Source organism: Falco biarmicus, chromosome 7 (assembly GCF_023638135.1).
Source record: "Falco biarmicus isolate bFalBia1 chromosome 7, bFalBia1.pri, whole genome shotgun sequence".
Taxonomy (NCBI): domain Eukaryota; kingdom Metazoa; phylum Chordata; class Aves; order Falconiformes; family Falconidae; genus Falco; species Falco biarmicus.
This window is the reverse complement of record NC_079294.1, coordinates 18,272,834-18,290,773: the sequence shown is the minus strand read 5'-3', so window position 1 is coordinate 18,290,773 and position 17,940 is coordinate 18,272,834. Positions and strand designations below refer to the sequence as shown.

General features: G+C 35.5%; 1 protein-coding gene across 1 annotated transcript in view; it reads left to right on the top strand.

Annotated features, from left to right (window-relative positions):
- Window positions 1–17,940, top strand: part of FMN1 (formin 1) — a 148,181-nt gene that overhangs the window by 117,978 nt on the left and 12,263 nt on the right. The window contains exons 14-15 of the mRNA XM_056346672.1: window positions 2,920–2,971; window positions 6,143–6,292. Coding sequence (XP_056202647.1) covers window positions 2,920–2,971; window positions 6,143–6,292 — 202 coding nt within the window. The remainder of the gene's footprint in view (window positions 1–2,919; window positions 2,972–6,142; window positions 6,293–17,940) is intronic.

The window sequence follows — 17,940 nt, the reverse complement described above, 5'->3', positions numbered from 1 at the left end:
CTAAAGTTATCTGCAAACCAAATCCATGCTCAATAAATGGGGACAGCGAGGAAATTCACTTCAAAAGCATCCTAATCAAAATGCTAATGCCAATAGTCACTGTATTTCAGTGTTCACTGCAGCCATGCTTTTCTCCAATACAAGAAATAGAGTGTGACATCAGGAGTCCGTTTCAAAACAAAATGTGCTACATGTAGTTAGACTGTAGAACACTTGCCACAGCAGTTTGTGGAAGCTAAAAAGTTTCTAAAAGTTTAAGCAGAGAATGGGCGAGTTCTTGGGAGAGAATCCACTGAGAAATCTGAAAATACATTGAAATTACATCCAGTGCAGGAGCTACAGAACCTCAGAGGCAGAGAGCACTCAGGGGAAGGATCGTGTCTTTGTCCTGATCCTTAACTCTGAGCACCTGTTTCAGTGCCTGCCAGAGGCAGGCTGTTAAGCTGGATGAATCTCTGTGCCAGTTTGATGTGGCTTTTACTACATTCTTAACTGAAGCAAACTGAGGAAACTGAAATCAAGCGTGTGGTCTGAGGGTGAAAGAATCACATGATACCACTTCAGCAAAAAGGACATTCCATGCAAGCAAATGTGGTGTTGCCAGATAAATAAAAAGAAAGAAGTTCTTTCATTTATATAATTCATTTTCATTGCCTTCAGTAATTCCATGAATTAAGATGAGGATTGATATCTTGACTTATGGGGCTCTGAGGACCCTGCTGAGTAAAATACAATGTTTTGTGAAAACCTTTACTGACAGCATTGATAGTGTTAGTTATTGCAGGCTGTGGAGGGGGTGAAAGAGTAGGATATTACAAACTCTGAGTAGAAGATTACTTAGAAATTGTATGGAAAATTAGCAAATTGATCTGGTGTCTTGTCTTAACATTATGTAGTATTTGTGACTCCTGTTTACTTAGAATTTGTTGCATGGAATTGTTCATTTGTTTTCTTAACAAGCCTAAACGTCTAAATTTCAAATAAATGCTTTTAAATAGTTTCTTGATAGACATGCTTATAGTTTAAAATATGACAAATACTGTTTGTCATATAATACAATTATTTTCTTCCTTCCTCTTTTCCCTTACATTGGTACACAAACACACACAATGTTCTATTAATGTAAACTTTGTGCGTTCCCTCCTAGATGTCACACCTCTTTTTCTACTTTCTATAACAAATTAAAAATTCTTTCCTCTGTCTTCCCTTATTATGTTCTTACAAGGTTAGAAATCACTACATCAAGTCTTACCACCGAACTATAAACATCTAAGTGTGTTGTCCTTGTTAAATTATCGTGTTCTTGTTCACCTGCAGGGACGGACCTGAGGACATTCAGTTTCTGTGGTAGCTGTGAATGTAGCAATGTTGGGAAATTTTCCTTACTTCACAATTTTTCATCTCTATAACAACCAGAAAAAAAATTATTAATGTAATCATAAAGCATACAATTTTATACACAGTTCAGCTTTTAACCATCTTTGGTTCTCTATATGTAGTTAATTTTGTATCATGATGAGCCATCAGAATTCCAGCCTATGTTTTCTGCTTTTAATAATATAAAACAGAAAAGCTGTGGAAATAATGAATTAAGTATAGTAGGTTAACTTTAGCTGAATTTCTCAGGAGCTTGAGAAGAACACAATAAATCAGAGATGCCCTACCTCTGTCAATTGCAGCTGTCTTGCCACCAAGGTTTGAGGTGGAGTATTTGATGGTACAGAATTAATTTTTTCCTTGCAAAGGGCACACAACATTGTTTCTGGCTTTTGCCATACTGAAATAATCTGAGTAGGTATCTCCCACACACTTGGCCAATATAGGTAAACATATGAGTTAAAATTGATTTGTTATGTTAACATTAAATGTTCTGAAGTAATCAGGTTGTTAAATTGTTTTAACTGTCTTAGTACAAACATGTGTGTCATTAGGCTTATAATAAAATGGAATCATTTAGGATCAATTTCTCAGTGGGCTGGTCTGTGAACTCAAGTTTGGAACAGTGTTTCAGGCATCCAATGCACTCCTATAGACCAAGCAGCAAAAAGATACAGTTCTTTATCTTTGTATAAAGTGCCTGAATTCTGTCTATAATAACATTTGCACTTACACGATTACTCTAGGGTGGAGTAGGAATAACTTTTCCACATAAATATTGTTTTACATATGTGGTATTCTGCACAGCTAAAGTTGCTCCACTGTATTAAGAAGCATAGGTCAAAATTTTGTGGAAAAAGCTAGTGCTTTTGCTTGAGTATCCAGCTCAGGAAACACTTTCAAAAGTAGCAAATGCCCATCCTTTGAAAATCAAATCCTTTTAAGTAGTTCATGTGAGCATTCTGTAACAGAGGGGCTCAGATTCACTAACCATATTTCAAACTCTTGGCTGCTTTTTCAAAAAAATCATGTACATACCATACATTTAAAACTTAGTACATATGTTTTCACTTTCCAGCTTCCTGAACAAAATGTGATAGCTATATGGAACAGTTGGTGTTAACTATGTTTGGTACCTGTTCAAATCCAATTGAACTTCCAATTATTTCTACTGCAAAAACAGGTTTAAATTTGTAAGTTCTGGTCTGCAACAATAAAGAAATGTACACAACTTAATGTTCTTTTTTATAATCTGAAAGTCAGGTTTAATTATTTGCTTTTTATTCAGCTTAATGTCTACCCCTCTATCTTATAGTAAGGATTTTAAATGACTTTTTAAACCCAGTACACTTTATTGGTACATTAGAATCATTCATTTAGGTACCAGACATAAATAAAAATTGAAAGTTAGCAAATGTTTATCACTTTTATTATCTTTAGCATGCAACCTATCGAATTTTGAATGTAAGAGATGTTTCATCTGTGGGATCCCTAAAACAGTAAGGCAGTAATTTATATCTTTGAAATGTTTTTAATTGGCAGCTAAAGAAGAACGTAAAAAAGAAGAGAGCAGTTTGGAAAATGCACAAAAATGGTAAGGGTTTTGCTAGTGTTTTCTAACAGTTTACTTTGGTCAAAGATGTTATTGATCTTAGGAATTACATTAAAAAGGAAAAAAGATCTGTACTTCAAAGTAGTAATATGCTTTCTGAAAAATTCTTATGTAGTCTTCCAGGAAAAAGTTCAGTTGATTTTTTTAGCCAAACAGTGTACTGTGTTTGAGGTTTTAACTACTGTCAACATTGAACTGAATCAAGAGTTGTACAGAATATTGTAATAACTGATTAACTACTTAGTGTAGTTAAAATGTGTTTCATCGTCACTGAACATTTTCAGCACTTAGGCTATTGAATGCAGTTTGCTACGAAACCAGTGATATCCTAATGTTTTTATTGCCTGAGTATCTGTGCCTTACTTAGGCCAAAGAAGGCAAAACAGGGAGAAAAGGGAGATAAATTGATTTATAGCTAGTAAAACATTTAATAAGTGGGTATTTCTGATAAACTTTGTTTAGCAAATTACAGTTTGGTGAGAGTGAAGGATCTGCATTTAACCTTGTTTGGTTTAACTGTGGAACTGCTATAAATCAGCTGGGGTGAATTAATCTTTAACATTTTTTTCAATATTTTTTCTTTGCGGTCACTAAAGGCAGATCTGTGGTAATTTGCATTTTTATGTTACTTTTCTGAGCCCCGAGTCACTCCACCTGACTGAGGCACCTAGGTTAGTCTTCCTAGACAGGAAAAGAGAGAGGGCCACCTTCCAAATGCGGTTCATGTCTTAGGTGAGCTGTTCCCATTCGCTTGCAGAAGGTGCCTGAATTAGCTGAACTGTTGGCTGACATCAGCTGGGGCTTCACCTCTCCATTTCATTTGTCAAGGGTGGCTGGCTGGCTTGTTTCCTCTCCACCTGGCTACAATCCTACCTCGTGTGGCCAGGGCTCTTTCATATTCTACCTGTTTTGTAGCCTTTCTGGAGCAGGGTAGACTCTCTGGGGTACGGGGGTACCCTTGCAGTTGACTTAAGGAATTAGTTGTGTGATGCAGAATTTGGGTTTTTCAATTGCTAACTAAACATTCAGTATTTTAAATTACTGCTAAAAAGATCTGTTACTTTTGAAAGTCAGAAAGCAGCCCAGGAAGGTAGATCAAGCTGGGTGAAAGCAAAACAGTGCTGCTGGGGGAAGGGCTGAGGCTGAAGCACAAAGAGGGGATGAGGAGTAAGTGTCAGGATGGAGGCAGAGCGAGTTTGCAGGAATTCAGAATCCTGAGGTGTGCAGAGACAACTGTTATCAGCTACAGCTGGGATGGAGAAGGCTCCTGTTAGGAAGAGAACACGATTTTACCAGGGCTGCTGTTACACGAAGCAAATCTGAGCAGAGAGTTTCTGGTCCTACTGTTCCTGGCTTAGCCTGGCTGTCCTCGTCAAGGGGTATGAGCAGCTGAGGAAGATTCGGCCCAAGCAAACGTAATGGAAATGACATTGCCCAATAAATGTAAACTGTTTTAACCACGTGATTATGACTAAGGTATATTGGTATTTTTAGGGGGTTAAATCCCAGAATGTTTTACACGAATATTTAAAGCTGTATTAGTTTTTAATTTTTTTATTTAATATTTTCTCCTTGTAGTGTCCCTGTAGGACCCTTCAACTCTGAGTATTATGTGCTTATTCATATTTACTTCATTGTGATTCCTTTACCATGGATCACCAATTAACTTGAAATAGTTACGTTTCATACAAAACCTATGTAAGAAATTTAAAAGCTTACAGTTATCATATATAAGGATTTAAAAATCTTTAATAACTCACCTTGAGCAATATGTGATACTCTTCAGCATGTCCTGAAAGCTGTATCCATCTTTAAAGTATCAAAAAAACCCAGCGCATATTGGTTTGTGTGGCTAAAATCCAAACTTCTTTACTTTGTGAATCAGCTGGAGTACAATGTTCCTTTATTTTGGGGGGTAACCTCTGTATTTTTTGATGGTTACTTTATATTCTTCAAGCCTAGCTAGAAGCTTGAATCTCAACATAAGGCAAAAAACCCAGACCCTAACCTTGGCAATTCCATGTGAAGACTTGCAATGTAAACTATACAAGTGCAAGTATAAATTAAGACAGAAATATTTGCTGAAGCTGCATCTGTTGCTCAAGTAACATCTGTTGAATAGTTGGGGAGTCCTTGCAAGTCTTTAACATACCTCTTATTTATGTTATTTTCTGGATTTATACTTCCTGTCTTCTAGATTTAGGACCTATTGGCAACTGTAAAGAAGAATTTAACTTTTGCTTAAATAAGACCAGTATTCCAAGAAAAATGAGTTATTTTGAAATAAGTTGTTACCTTTCTTTTTAAATTATAGCATTCTTTTTAGTAAGTATCACCAAATCTTTCAGAATTGTTACATCTGCTTTGCAGAGAAAACTGATTCAACCTTTAGAAAAGTGAATATAGTTTTATTTTATTTTGTTTAGATAAGTACCTAGTCATGTGAATCATTCCATTTTATCTATACAAAGCAATATTACAAAGGTTTAAAATGCACAATCAGTTAAAATGCAATCACAAATATCATCCGTAATAAAAGACTGCATTGAAAATAATCAGCTCTACAGGAATTCAGTAGCTACATTATAAAATGAAAAAATATTGGCAATGTATTTTCATAAAATAAATTATCGGCTTATTGACACATCTGGAAGATTATTTATTTTCAGTAAAAACTTTGCAAACTGACTATTGGCACTTTGTGTGGCTTTTTTGTTGCTACTCCCAATTCTCACTGAGTACTTGAGATTATTTTTAAACAAGCCTGGAGATTTTTGATGACTACTCTTCCACAGTCCTTCAATAAAGATAAAAAATATCTTCATGGAGTGTTGCAGAAAAAAAAATAAAATAAATAGATATAATATAGATTTCCTGAAAAGCAAGAAGTTAAGTTTTTCTTATTAAAATTGAATGCCCATGATTTGCTTGTGTGACATGTCTCTATGATGGCTTGTGCATCTAAGTTATCCTCCTGGGAATGAGGTAGGTGTTGGAAGGTTAGATATACTTGGCATGAATTGCTGCTATGATTTCCAAGGAGAAGTTATGGTAATTACCAGCCTTGACTACTGAATCTGGAACTAGCCCTCAGAGAAACTGTTTCCCCAGTGGGCTTATGTGTTGACAGTTATTTTCCCCCCTCCCTCATAGCTTTGAAGAAACAGTGGGATACTTTGGGATAAAGCCAAAGCCTGGCGAGAAGGAGATTACACCAAACTACGTTTTCACGGTGTGGTATGAATTCTGCAGTGACTTCAAGACCATTTGGAAACGAGAGAGCAAAAGCATTTCCAAGGAACGGTAAGGTTCTAATAAAGTCATTAATACCATTTTAGATGTCTGGGAAACTGTTCCTTCTCAAACCCAACAAATTATACTCCTATATTTCACAGGCGTCATTGTTTTCTTTCAGATCTAATGGACATCAAGGAAAGATTATTCCCTCAGGGTGCGTAGGAAAATTCACCAAAGGCATGCTGTCCCCACAAAAAGATAAACACATATAATCTGATAAATTACACTTTTGTAACCCCTTCCAATTACTAGCTAGTAAAATGAAAGGGGAGCTGTGCTAATTTGTAACAGATTGCTTCTCTGTGCATTTTCATGTTGAACTAGCCTAAATGAGGCGATATTGCTGTCGCAGACAGTACAGACAAATAAAAGTGAATGCTTTTCCAGTTAATATACTGCACTTGCATCAAAGGGAAGCCCCAGAGATTCAGGCCACACTTAGCACAGTGTCGAAGCCCCACACTGAATTTACAGCACTACTTCTGACTTTTGGTGTCCTGCTGAGGACATCAAACTACTTGCCGCTAGATCTCACCGCAGTCTCCTGATTTTATTAGTTAGAGTAAAAAAAAAAAAAAAAAAAAAAAAAGGAGAAAACCTTCAATTATTTTCTTGATTTTCTTAAAGAAGCTTATAATCTTTTACAAAGAAAAAACAGTTCCACTACAAGCGCACCATGCTTACCATATCTCAATTCATTTACATAGACCCACAAAGTGATAATGCAGTCATGCTTTGGAAAAGAATGGATTAATCACTTTCAGCATGAAATATAAACCCAGGTGCTTATTCCAAACTGACACAGATTTAGAGAAAAATGTCTTTAAAAGTATCAGCAAAAGTAGTAAACTCATTTACAGTTACATTTCCCAATTTGCTCAAAATCAGTGGGGCTTTTAGGTTCAGTTCACGTAGATTTTTAAAGGACAAGATGTAGAAATTATAAGTTCCTGGTTATCAACCTTATCAGCATTGTTTTACAGATACTATACGTTTTACACACTTGAAAGTTGTTTTTTGTATTGTCTACATAATGATTAGATGGATTTTGGAAGCTGACAACTGCAAACATTTACAAATAATCTTTTATTTCCTTGTGTCCAAATCAATATGCAAATTTGTTTTACATGTTAAAAACTGTGTAAAATAAACAGTCGCTAGCAGATTGCTATAATCATGATAAGGCTTTTCTCGGGAATATATTTTCTGCTGAATCATTACTTGTTTTTGTTCCAAAAGCAGGCAGAGGAATAGCAATTAACTACCAAAAAAAAAACCAACCACCAGACCATACATCCATTCCATTTTATGTAATTAGCACCTTGCTGATGGCATACAATGATCCCTTCAAAGAAATTGATTTAAAATGCCTTGTAAATGTTTTAACACTACATAACTTCTTAACTTTCTTAACACAATATTCAAGAAATCTTTGTTTGTAAGTAAACTGCTATATTCTGTGCTTTCCTACTGGGATGAGATAAGAATTTGTTAGGGTTTAATAATTATATAAATAAAATCTAAAAATAGAACCACAGTGCAAATATGTCATCAGCTTCTTTGATGGATACCTTTATTCCTATTCGTAAATGTAAACTAATGCTAGCAGGATGGAGACCACCAGTTGCTACAATACTTAAAAGTGCTGACACTTTCTGGATTATACAGACTGTTTTTCAGGGTTCACTTCAAGTTGTTTTTACAGTTTCATTAATCTAAAAAGGACAATACATTGTTCTTTACATTCAAAATTTAGATGATTCTTCAAGACAATGAGTTGATGAAATGATGATCCTTGTGTAATAAGTAAACTAGAATGACAGAAGAACTTTTTTCATCATCCTAAATTGTTTTGTAATGTGCTATTGAGAAGAAGTCATGAAATTGGTAGATTAGAATGATGGAAAAGCTATTTTCATCACCTGAAAATGTCCCATAAAGTCATGACCATTTAAGGTTTCTGTTCTACAAAGTATGAGACTAACAGTTGATGAGCTGCTGTCCAAAAAAGTTTGCAAGCAAGCTAAGGGTCATTGTGCATATCGGTAACTAAAATCCTGAGTATGACAGGAATGGACAGCTGTCTTCCTTAACTGCCTAATTAATTGGATGCACTATTTGTTTTGCATTTTTAGAGATTGTAATTTAATTTAAAAAAATCTGTTTATCGCAAACCAATTATTTTGTTTTGAAGAAAATTTTAAAGAGGAAGAATTGGCAGTGTAAGTCAATTTTTTCAAACCTGCGTTCTTAAACTGAGGCATTGATATCTTTATGTGAAAACATTTACAATTGGATTACCCTTCAATGTTCAGGAGGAGCTGCAAAAACTCAGTGTAAAATGTGTCTGAATTAGGTAGTCACACAGATACCTAAAAATGGATTTCATTGTTTACATTTATATAGGAATGTTAATATTGAATTATAGTTCTTCTCTCAATTACTATAGCTCAGAAAAGTCAAAATTTAATTATAATATGCAGAAATATCATTATGCAAAGGTATAACAAAAAACATATTAGGTTAAAATTAACAGTAGTAAAAATAGGTCAAAAGATCTAAGATTCCAAAATTAAAGTTTATACTCAGAACTAATTTGTGTTGTATAACAAGACAACCTTAAAAGCTCAGAATTTCAGGAAAAAAAAGAATACTGCCTTGAACTAAATGACAGCCTCAGCTGCAAGAGCCTGTTTTGTCTAAAAACTACTTGGCTCCCAAATGTAACACAACTGTAGAAATCTAATTAGATTTCTATGAGACTTTTTCTTAAAGTAAAGGAAACACTTTGACTGAGCTGCCCTGCATTTAACCTACCGTGAAAACAAATTAGCTGCCTGCAAAATATAGTTGAATCATTGTCTCTTTCCTGGGCAAAATTTGCACAGCATTTAGGAATGCAAGACAGAGTTACAGATAGATAACGAGCCTAGATAGATTATGATTTGGTATGATGTGATGTGATATGATATGTTAAATAAATGACAAAATGAAGAAAATTTTCAAAACCATATTTCTGATAGGAATATGATGGCAGTTTTCTTTCAGACAGTAGGGTCAATACCAGAATGCAATTACAATAAAAATTGCTTTGACGATCACCTTTTCATCTCTGACAGTTTAATTTGAATGCACCATAATACTCACCAAATGTTGGAGACTTGTTTTTGTTTTGTTTTGCATCAAAACCTAGTTTTGTTGCTGACAGCTTTCTAATTTGCTGTGTCTGTGCATCCAGGTACATCAAATGCTTTTATGCTTTCTTCTGTTTATAAAATTTGTAATGATAACTGAATTGAAGACTAAAACAAAGGTGAGGGGGTTTTGGCAACAAGGCACTTACACCATGGTAGATTGCATATAATTCCACTCTCACTTCCTTTTCTTAGACTACTAATTTTATTTGTAATGGGCATGTCTATGAATTCAGAATCGAAACAAATATTGGTTTATAACAACTGAAATACATTATACATATATATGAATGCCTACCTCTAAGTCTACTAAAGCATTTAGGATCTGTAAAGTATATTTCAAGAGGATATCCTAGCCAAGTCTGAATATGGGGAAAAAGTAAAAATAGAAAAAATACTAATAGTTTTTAGTGAGTGTTTTCATCACAAACTGTGATTGTATGTTTTGCAAAAGAAATATGACAAGGATTATCATTATGTAATTATGGGTGTTACACTTTAAATATGAAATAATTAGATATGAAAGGAATTACTGCTGTTAATTCGACCCACTGCTTAAACTGCAAAGTTAAGATTGCTACAGCTGTTACTATACTGGATGAAGCCATCTCTTTCAGATTGAGCATACATACAAATTGTATAGGTCAAAATGTAGAAAAGAAAAAGAGAATCTAAGTGTGTTTCAATAGCTGGAGAAGATAATCATTATTTAGTGAACAGAACTGTGTACTTCATCTTAAAAATAGGGGGGAAAGTCCTATTTTTAATGGTACCTTTTATAATGCTTTCTTTGTTCTTGAATTTCATCTCTAGCCCAAAGCATGTTGATGGTTTCAGCTTCATCTTGTGAAAAAAACCACAGTGGTTTTTTTGCCACAAAGGCTGTAACAGCTTTCAAAAGCAGAAGCTTTGAATGTACCAGTGTAAATAGCTAATAGTAAAGATGAAAATGTCCTAACAAAATAAAAAGCACTCAGCAGTGCCCATGTAATTTTTGTTTATTATAGTAAATTAGAGTTGGCTATAGCTTTCTACCCAATTCTTCTATTTATTAAATACAGAATAAATTATATTCATTGCCCTCTATTTCTGCACAGGAAAAGTAAGTCTGGGGAGTCTTTGTAAGACCACATGGTCGTAAGAGATAACACGTAAATTGCAAAATCTCTCAGCAGTGCTGGCCAATACAATATATAATATTTTTAACCATTGATTAAGCTAATTATGACACTATCTTATACCTAACAAATGACTGACATTTGACAGAAACACTTGCCACAGAGGAACTAGTGGATTATACTTTCATTTGCAATATCACAGTGTGCAATGAAGATAAATATGCTTTGGTTCAAGACATTGTATCTATTTTAGAAGACCAGATTAATTTTATAGTTTGATTTTAAAAATTCATTTATCTTTCATCTAATGTATGTCATGTATATGTAACTTAAGACAAGGAGAGTCCGTGAGGGTCTAGATTCACAGCCATTTTAATCAATTTGTACTATGGTAGAACACTCTGTCCTGAGCATTAGTCAACACTCCAAAATAGGACATCATCCAGGTATCAGATAATCTGTCTGTATGAAAAAAAACCCAGATGTTGTTTGTTTCACTTAGTATTAAACTAATGGTCTGTTAAGGCAAATTGACATCATAACGTAAATGAGTTTTCATGCAAGAGAAATAAGGAAAGAACAAGAAAATATTTCAGATATGATCATTAGGATCATTAGGTAACTTTATTGATTTATGCTGGAAGTTCCTTGTACACATAGTTGCAGCATCAGGAAAAGACAACATATTTGTGAGGAAATTTGATCAAAGGGTCCTACAGCATTGCCAGGCTGGAGGCTAATGGCTTGTTGTCATATAAAAGCTTTTGGAGTGAGTTGAAGTTAATTGTGCTTGAGTGAAGAAAGAGAATAAGGTGACATTCTACATTTCTACACTCCACATGCATTTTGAGTAGATTTTAGATGGCCAGTGTAGCCTTTATCTATACCAGAAAGGTTTGAAGTAGCTGGTACATGAATTAATGAAGAATTGTATCAGATTGTTGAGCAATGCAGACAGAGAAAAAGGGGAGGGTTTTTATAAGTTTCTGAGGTTAAGATGTAGCTATGGGACAAATTGAGGAGATAATTATAAATAACAGGCCTGTGCTGCAAATCAGAAATGGGCATTTTCCATAGAGCATACAACAGATCTGGCAAAGTGCTGCATCAAGGCTCTTGCTCTTGGAAAGAAAAAAAGTGTTTATTTTTAGGTGTTATTAGGAAAGTACTATACAGCAGAACAGAAAACATCACTGAATCATTATATGAATCTACAGTTATCCAGATGCGGTGGTTCTCCCTTTCTCTCCAGCAGGGTCTGGTAGAGCTAGGAGAGGTAAGAATGAGAACAATTGGGTACAGAACAGCTTCTGCATAAGGAACCATTTAAATAAAGGGGAATTCTTTGGCTTGGAAAGGACCCTACTGAAAAGGATACGGTAGGAATCTCTACAAGCCTGAAGAGTAAATGGGAAATAGTCATTACATACCTCATCTAATACAGCAGCTGAAGAGCATCAAATGAAGTCAGCAAGTGGCTGGTACAAGCCAAACACAGCAATGCCTCTTTACAGTAGCCATACTTAATCTGTTGAATGCTCTGCCACAAGATGTCACAGGTGCCAAAAGCTTCCATTGCTTCCAAATGGTGACAGTACAAATTCATATTAGCAAAATACATGAAGGCCTGTGATACATGAAGACAGCTTCCAGCTGCTAAAGTATTCTGGGGATTATCACTGTATGCTTTGGCCGTCCTTATATGCTCCTAGCGTATATCTGCTAGCAGCCATTTCAGGCATACTGAAGCATATTTTTAATCTGAATTTGTGTAGCCTTTTTCTTCCTATTTTTTCTTAAACACCAGTGTTCCTAAAGACATAAAAATAGGGTTTTTTTTCTTGTGACTACAGAGTTAAAATTTCTCACCCACTTTATAATCAAAACACTGTCAGTAGATCCAGAAAAAATACAAACATATCAAGCATATTAGCAATTTGAGGTTTGGAGACAAATTCCGCTGACAAAAACTTTTACTGTATTTGTACCACTTTAGTTAGCAGACATTTATTCTAAATGCAATTTAAGGATTTGATCAATAATGACCTAGTTCTTTCCAGAAGATTTAAGCCTGAAGGTTTGGTTAGGCTATTGTATTGTACAACACGGTAGTAGAAGTGGACAATGTTCAAACTTCGTAATTTGTTATCACAGAATCAGACTCACAGACTGGTCGGGGGTGGTAGGGGCCTCTGGAGAGCATCTAGTCCAAGCCCCTGCTAAAGCAGGGTCACCTACAGCAGGTTGCACAGAATCACATTCAGGCGGGTTTTGAATGTCCCCAGAGCAGGAGACCCCACAGCCTCTCTGAGCAGCTTGTCCCAGGGCTCTGTCATCCTCAAAGTAAAGTTATTCTCCTATTCAGATGGATATGGCTTCTAACTGTGAGGCTAACCAAGAACTCTGTAAAATCATCTGCCAGTCCAGGTAGTACATAGGCATCTGTTTTCTAAAATTTTGAGATTGAAATGTAGCCTGTTGTATTACGTGGTCTAACAGTGTTTTCAGGAAATGGTGCTGTTACTTAAGGATTAAGTAATTTCTGTATGGGCTGCATACAGAAATTATCATATGACTGAGAGCAGTAAGGCATGTAACAGATGAAAGGAATTTGAGCTATGGGGATATTTCTTAATCTCTCAAAGGGAGTCATTAAGGATCTAGGCTGGGTATGTAGCATAGCTCTAGGTTAAACAGTTGATATTGACTGTAACTACCTCTGTTCATCTCCACTCACATCTGAAAATTTGGGTTGCACAATTCCTATGCCAGCACAGTCTTATGGGAGAAGTTTGAACTTCAAGTCATGGAAAGCTCAGGTGGCACAGAATTGTCGTTCCAAGCTATTTTCATAACCCACAACTATCCACACAACCCATCAGCTGCACAGAAGGAGCTGCAGAAGCAAAGAGAATGGATTATTCCAGAATATCAAGAGGTTGAGAGAACCAGATAATTTGGTCTCTGTATTTGCACAGTAGCAGAGCCTGAACATATATGAGTAGCAACTGACTTGTTTAGAAGGGATTCTAAACTCACACCCTCTTTTGTCTGACTTGAATGGGAAGCAGGGGTGAAAATTATGAGTTTATCTGGTTAGTCCCTGGCTAGATAGTATCTTTTCCTGTAAGGAGAAAAAGTATTTTCCCAAGCTTATGAAGGAACCTTTTAATAAATACAGGCTTATGTTTAGATTTAGTTCCCCTAGTTACAAAATAAAAATAATAATTTTGAATAAAAATAATGTCTTTATTTTTCACTAATAACTTCGAATGTAAGAGTTGTGGCTTACATCCAATTTACAGGGGAAGACAACACCTGCCACATAAAGGCAGGAAAAAGCCAGCTGTATTCCTGTTGCTTATAGTAAAGATCCATATGCAATGTGAGAGTCATGAGTCTCCTATTTAAAAACACATTGTTCTGATAATTTCATTCAATTTTGTTTTCCATGTTGTGTGGTAATGTGCAATACTGCTCACTATTACAGCTGACACCACACTTTTATTCACTAAATAATTCACTAAAACTAAAACCCTCTTTTGCTCGCGCTGTTGAAGGAGAGTAACTTTTCCTTTGAACACACCTATGTTGCAGCTGGTCAGGTTTCAAGGTGTAACCAACCTGCAATCCCATTCCTTAATTTTTTGGCCTCATGTTATTGCTTGCTAAATTAGCAGCTGCACGCCTTTTGTCTCTGTGTTTTGATCCACCTGTTCCACCGTCCTTTATGATCTCTTTGTCCTCTGCAGTGCTCTCTGTTCAAAAGTGTTCTTGTCACTATTTTTCTAGCGTGTTTTACCACACACTTCTATCCCCTCTTGCTTTTCTTTTTTAGATATACCTCTGCTGACTTTTCTATTCCCCTTTCTTTCTCCTTGATTTCACATCTATTAGATTCAGTCCCAATTTCTCTTCCATTAAATCTCTAAAACATAGCTAGACTAGTGTGCCCATCCATGCTATTTTATACTGATACAGGAAGAAAAAACCAAATCTTTTAACTGAGTCCATTCCTTTGCACATCTCCAAACTCCCCTTCATGGTCATGCCTCTCTAATGTCCAGTTCATGTGAGCTGCTTCCCTGTACATTAATTCACGTGACAAAACCTCAGAAGGGGTATAGAGTGGTTGATGGGATGCTTCGTTCATGTTGTTAAGCCTGCGCCTGTGAGTTGCAATTGTGGAGCTCTACGTCAGGGCAGGTTTTCTGCCACTGTTTCTCCAGGATAAGGGTCCTGAGGAGATTCTTTTCAGAATACATATTAATTGAACTTCCCGAAACTGAACTTATCAGTCCCTATTATCTTTCCAGCTGGGAACTGGCATTGTTTAGCCTGGAGAAAAGGAGGCTGAGGGGAGACCTTATCACTCTACAGCTGCCTGAAAGGGGGTTGTAGGCACGTGGGTGTTAGTCTCTTTTCCAAAGGAACCAGTGTTAGGATGAGAGGAAATGGCATCAAGTTGTCCCAGGGGAGGTTTAGGTTAGATATTGAGAAAAATTGTTCACTGCAAGGGTGGTCAAGCATTGGAACAGGCTGCCCAGGGAAGTGGTTGTCACCATCCCTGGAGGTGTTTAAAAGACACGTAGACTTCTGTTTGGTGTCTCGTGTAACACTTAAGGAATGAACAAGTTTACATAACAAGATGAAGTGAGTAAGTATTTTAAGCTCCTACTTTTTAAATCTTGCCCCCTAATCAGTGTCACTAAGACACTACTTACTCTAGCACATCTACAGTATATGTTTTAGCAATGTATTTCAAAGTCCTCTTCAGAGTTTTGTTGACCCACACAAGACTTCAGTGGATTTCCCATATTCCCTCAACTTATTTTCTATTCCACCTGGTTTCTGTAAGGTATAAATGTTAAAATTGGCCACCTTTGTTACCATTTAATAGAGTGCTGTTACTCACAAGGAAGAAGGGAGATTTAAGAGAATATTTATTTCCCGTGCATTTTGACATAGCTTTTGTTTTACTTCAAATAGATTTTGAACACATAATTGCCGAACAATTGATAGTTAAGCAAGTTTATACTTTTACAAAAAGTTAAACAATTTACATCTATATAAATTATCATAAACTACAAGTAATGCCTTAACTTTATAATATGTTTGATAGTTTAAGTTAACTAAAAATAATAGGATGTTGTGTGGTATATCTGCAAATTGATTAATAACATAGCATATGGGTCTAAGAAAAGATCAGAAAATTATTCGTTTAGTTCTGTCCTTTTGAATATACTTCGTAATTTTGTTCTTTCTGTACCTTATTCATGTCTAATTTTACTTCTAATATTTGGTATTTTAATGAAAACCTTTTCAAATGAAGTTATGCTATTATGTGGTTTATACAAATGAGAAATTATTTCTATTTGTGCTAAGGAAGGGTGGTAGAAAAAAACAGAGTGAACAGAGAACTCAACTAAGTTGAGTTAACTGAGTTTGTCTAGTCACTAGCTAATCATTCTTTGAGTATGTATTGTGTTTGTTTTTACTTACCATTTCAATTACAGACTTGGTCAAATGTTGTGCATACATTCAACTTTAGAACATACAATCATAGAATAGTTTGGGTTGGAATGGACCTTTAAAGGTCATCTGTTCCAACCTTGCAATGAGCAGGGACATCTTCACTAGATCAGGTTGCTCAGAACGCCATCCAGCCTGACCTTGAATGTTTCCAGGAATGGGGCATCTACCACCTCTCTGGGCAGCCTGTTCCAGTCATTGTAAAAAATTTCTTCCTTATATCTAGTCTGAATCTATCTTCTTTTAGTTTAAAACCATTACCCTTTGTCCTATCACAACAGGCCCTACTAAAATGTTGTCCCCTTCTTTCTTATAAGCCTCCCCTAAGTATTGGAGGACCGCAATAAGGTCTTCCCTGGAGTCTTCTCCAGGCTGGACAACCCCAACTCTATCAGCCTGTCCCCACAGGAGAGGTGCTGCAGCCCTCTGATCATTTTTGTGGTTTCCTCTGGACTTGCTCCAACAGGTCCATGGCTTTCCTGTGCTGATGACTCCAGAGCTGGACATGAATAAAGAATATTGTGTGTGTTTGCAGCTTTTGATGGAAGGTTGTTATAGCTTTTAATGGACAGTTAAAGTTATGTGTTCATATCTAGGGTTTTTTTAGTGAGAGTAAAATAATGGAAATATGAGGATTAGACTTCTGCTGTTAGCCAATTTTATTATTTTGAATATGATAGCTTTCATACTCTTCCATTTTTCTCAATTTCAGGGATAGTGCTTCCAAACACAATAGCCAGTTCTCGTATCCTGACCATGTTTAACAACTAATTATTTTTGTTTGTAAGGCACCTTTACAGCATGGGTGCTTTACTGATGTAATTATTGAGCTAACTGCTTTCTTAAAATTGAGCCATCTGATTTTTAAAAATCCCCAAGAATTACATTCCTTTTAAATTATGCACTTGATTTTCTGGTAATGTCTGCTAATCTCACCACTCATACGTTAGCAGAGTGATGATTTTTTTTCCCTAGGAGACCAAAGTGTGACATGTAATTAGTCTGTCATTTTTATGAGCCAGATATCACAATTCAAATAATGTTAGTGAGCTGGTTTATTTTTATTTTGTATTCCAAGTTATGCATTCTATTTTTAAAAATCCAGGTTTCCTGGAAATTGTGCAAATATAGAATAAAATACACAGAACTAGGCCTAAACCAGTTATAGGCATAATTTTCTTTTTAAGTCTAAACATTTATAATCCCATAATTTACAATTATTTATATTTATAACTATTTTTTAATATATATATATATTTACATGCCATGATTTTTAATAATAAAAACATTTTTCAAGTGTTTGGGAAATACTCCTAAGGCCAAAGAGAATGTGAGTGGGATGAAAATGTGCTCAAAATAGGGAAGAATTTAGAAGCTGATACCTTGGTGTGTTTCTGCTGAACCTGAATACCATCAGTTGAAATATATCATCATCTTTGCATGAACTTTGTAGCTGTGAGGAATAGCTTGCTGTCCAGTGCATGCTATCATCCATCATTAAGTATTAAAGTACTGATTAACAAAATTGTAAAAAGATAGAATAGTACGTTGCCTCTTAGTTTACCTGCAGAAATGTAGAATACTAATTAAGTTTTTAAAAGACTTCAGATATATTTTAAAATGTACAGAATAATAATTCTATATTTATGTATTTGAGGGTGTACTTACACTTTCCATCAATGTTGTAGCTAAACTGTGTTGAAAATAAGTTCAATTGAAAGTACTGTAACAGTTTCCTCCTGTTCTTAAGCACTGGAAAGTGAGACACCGCCAATAACTACCCAGTAGATGCTTCTAAAATACATAGCTC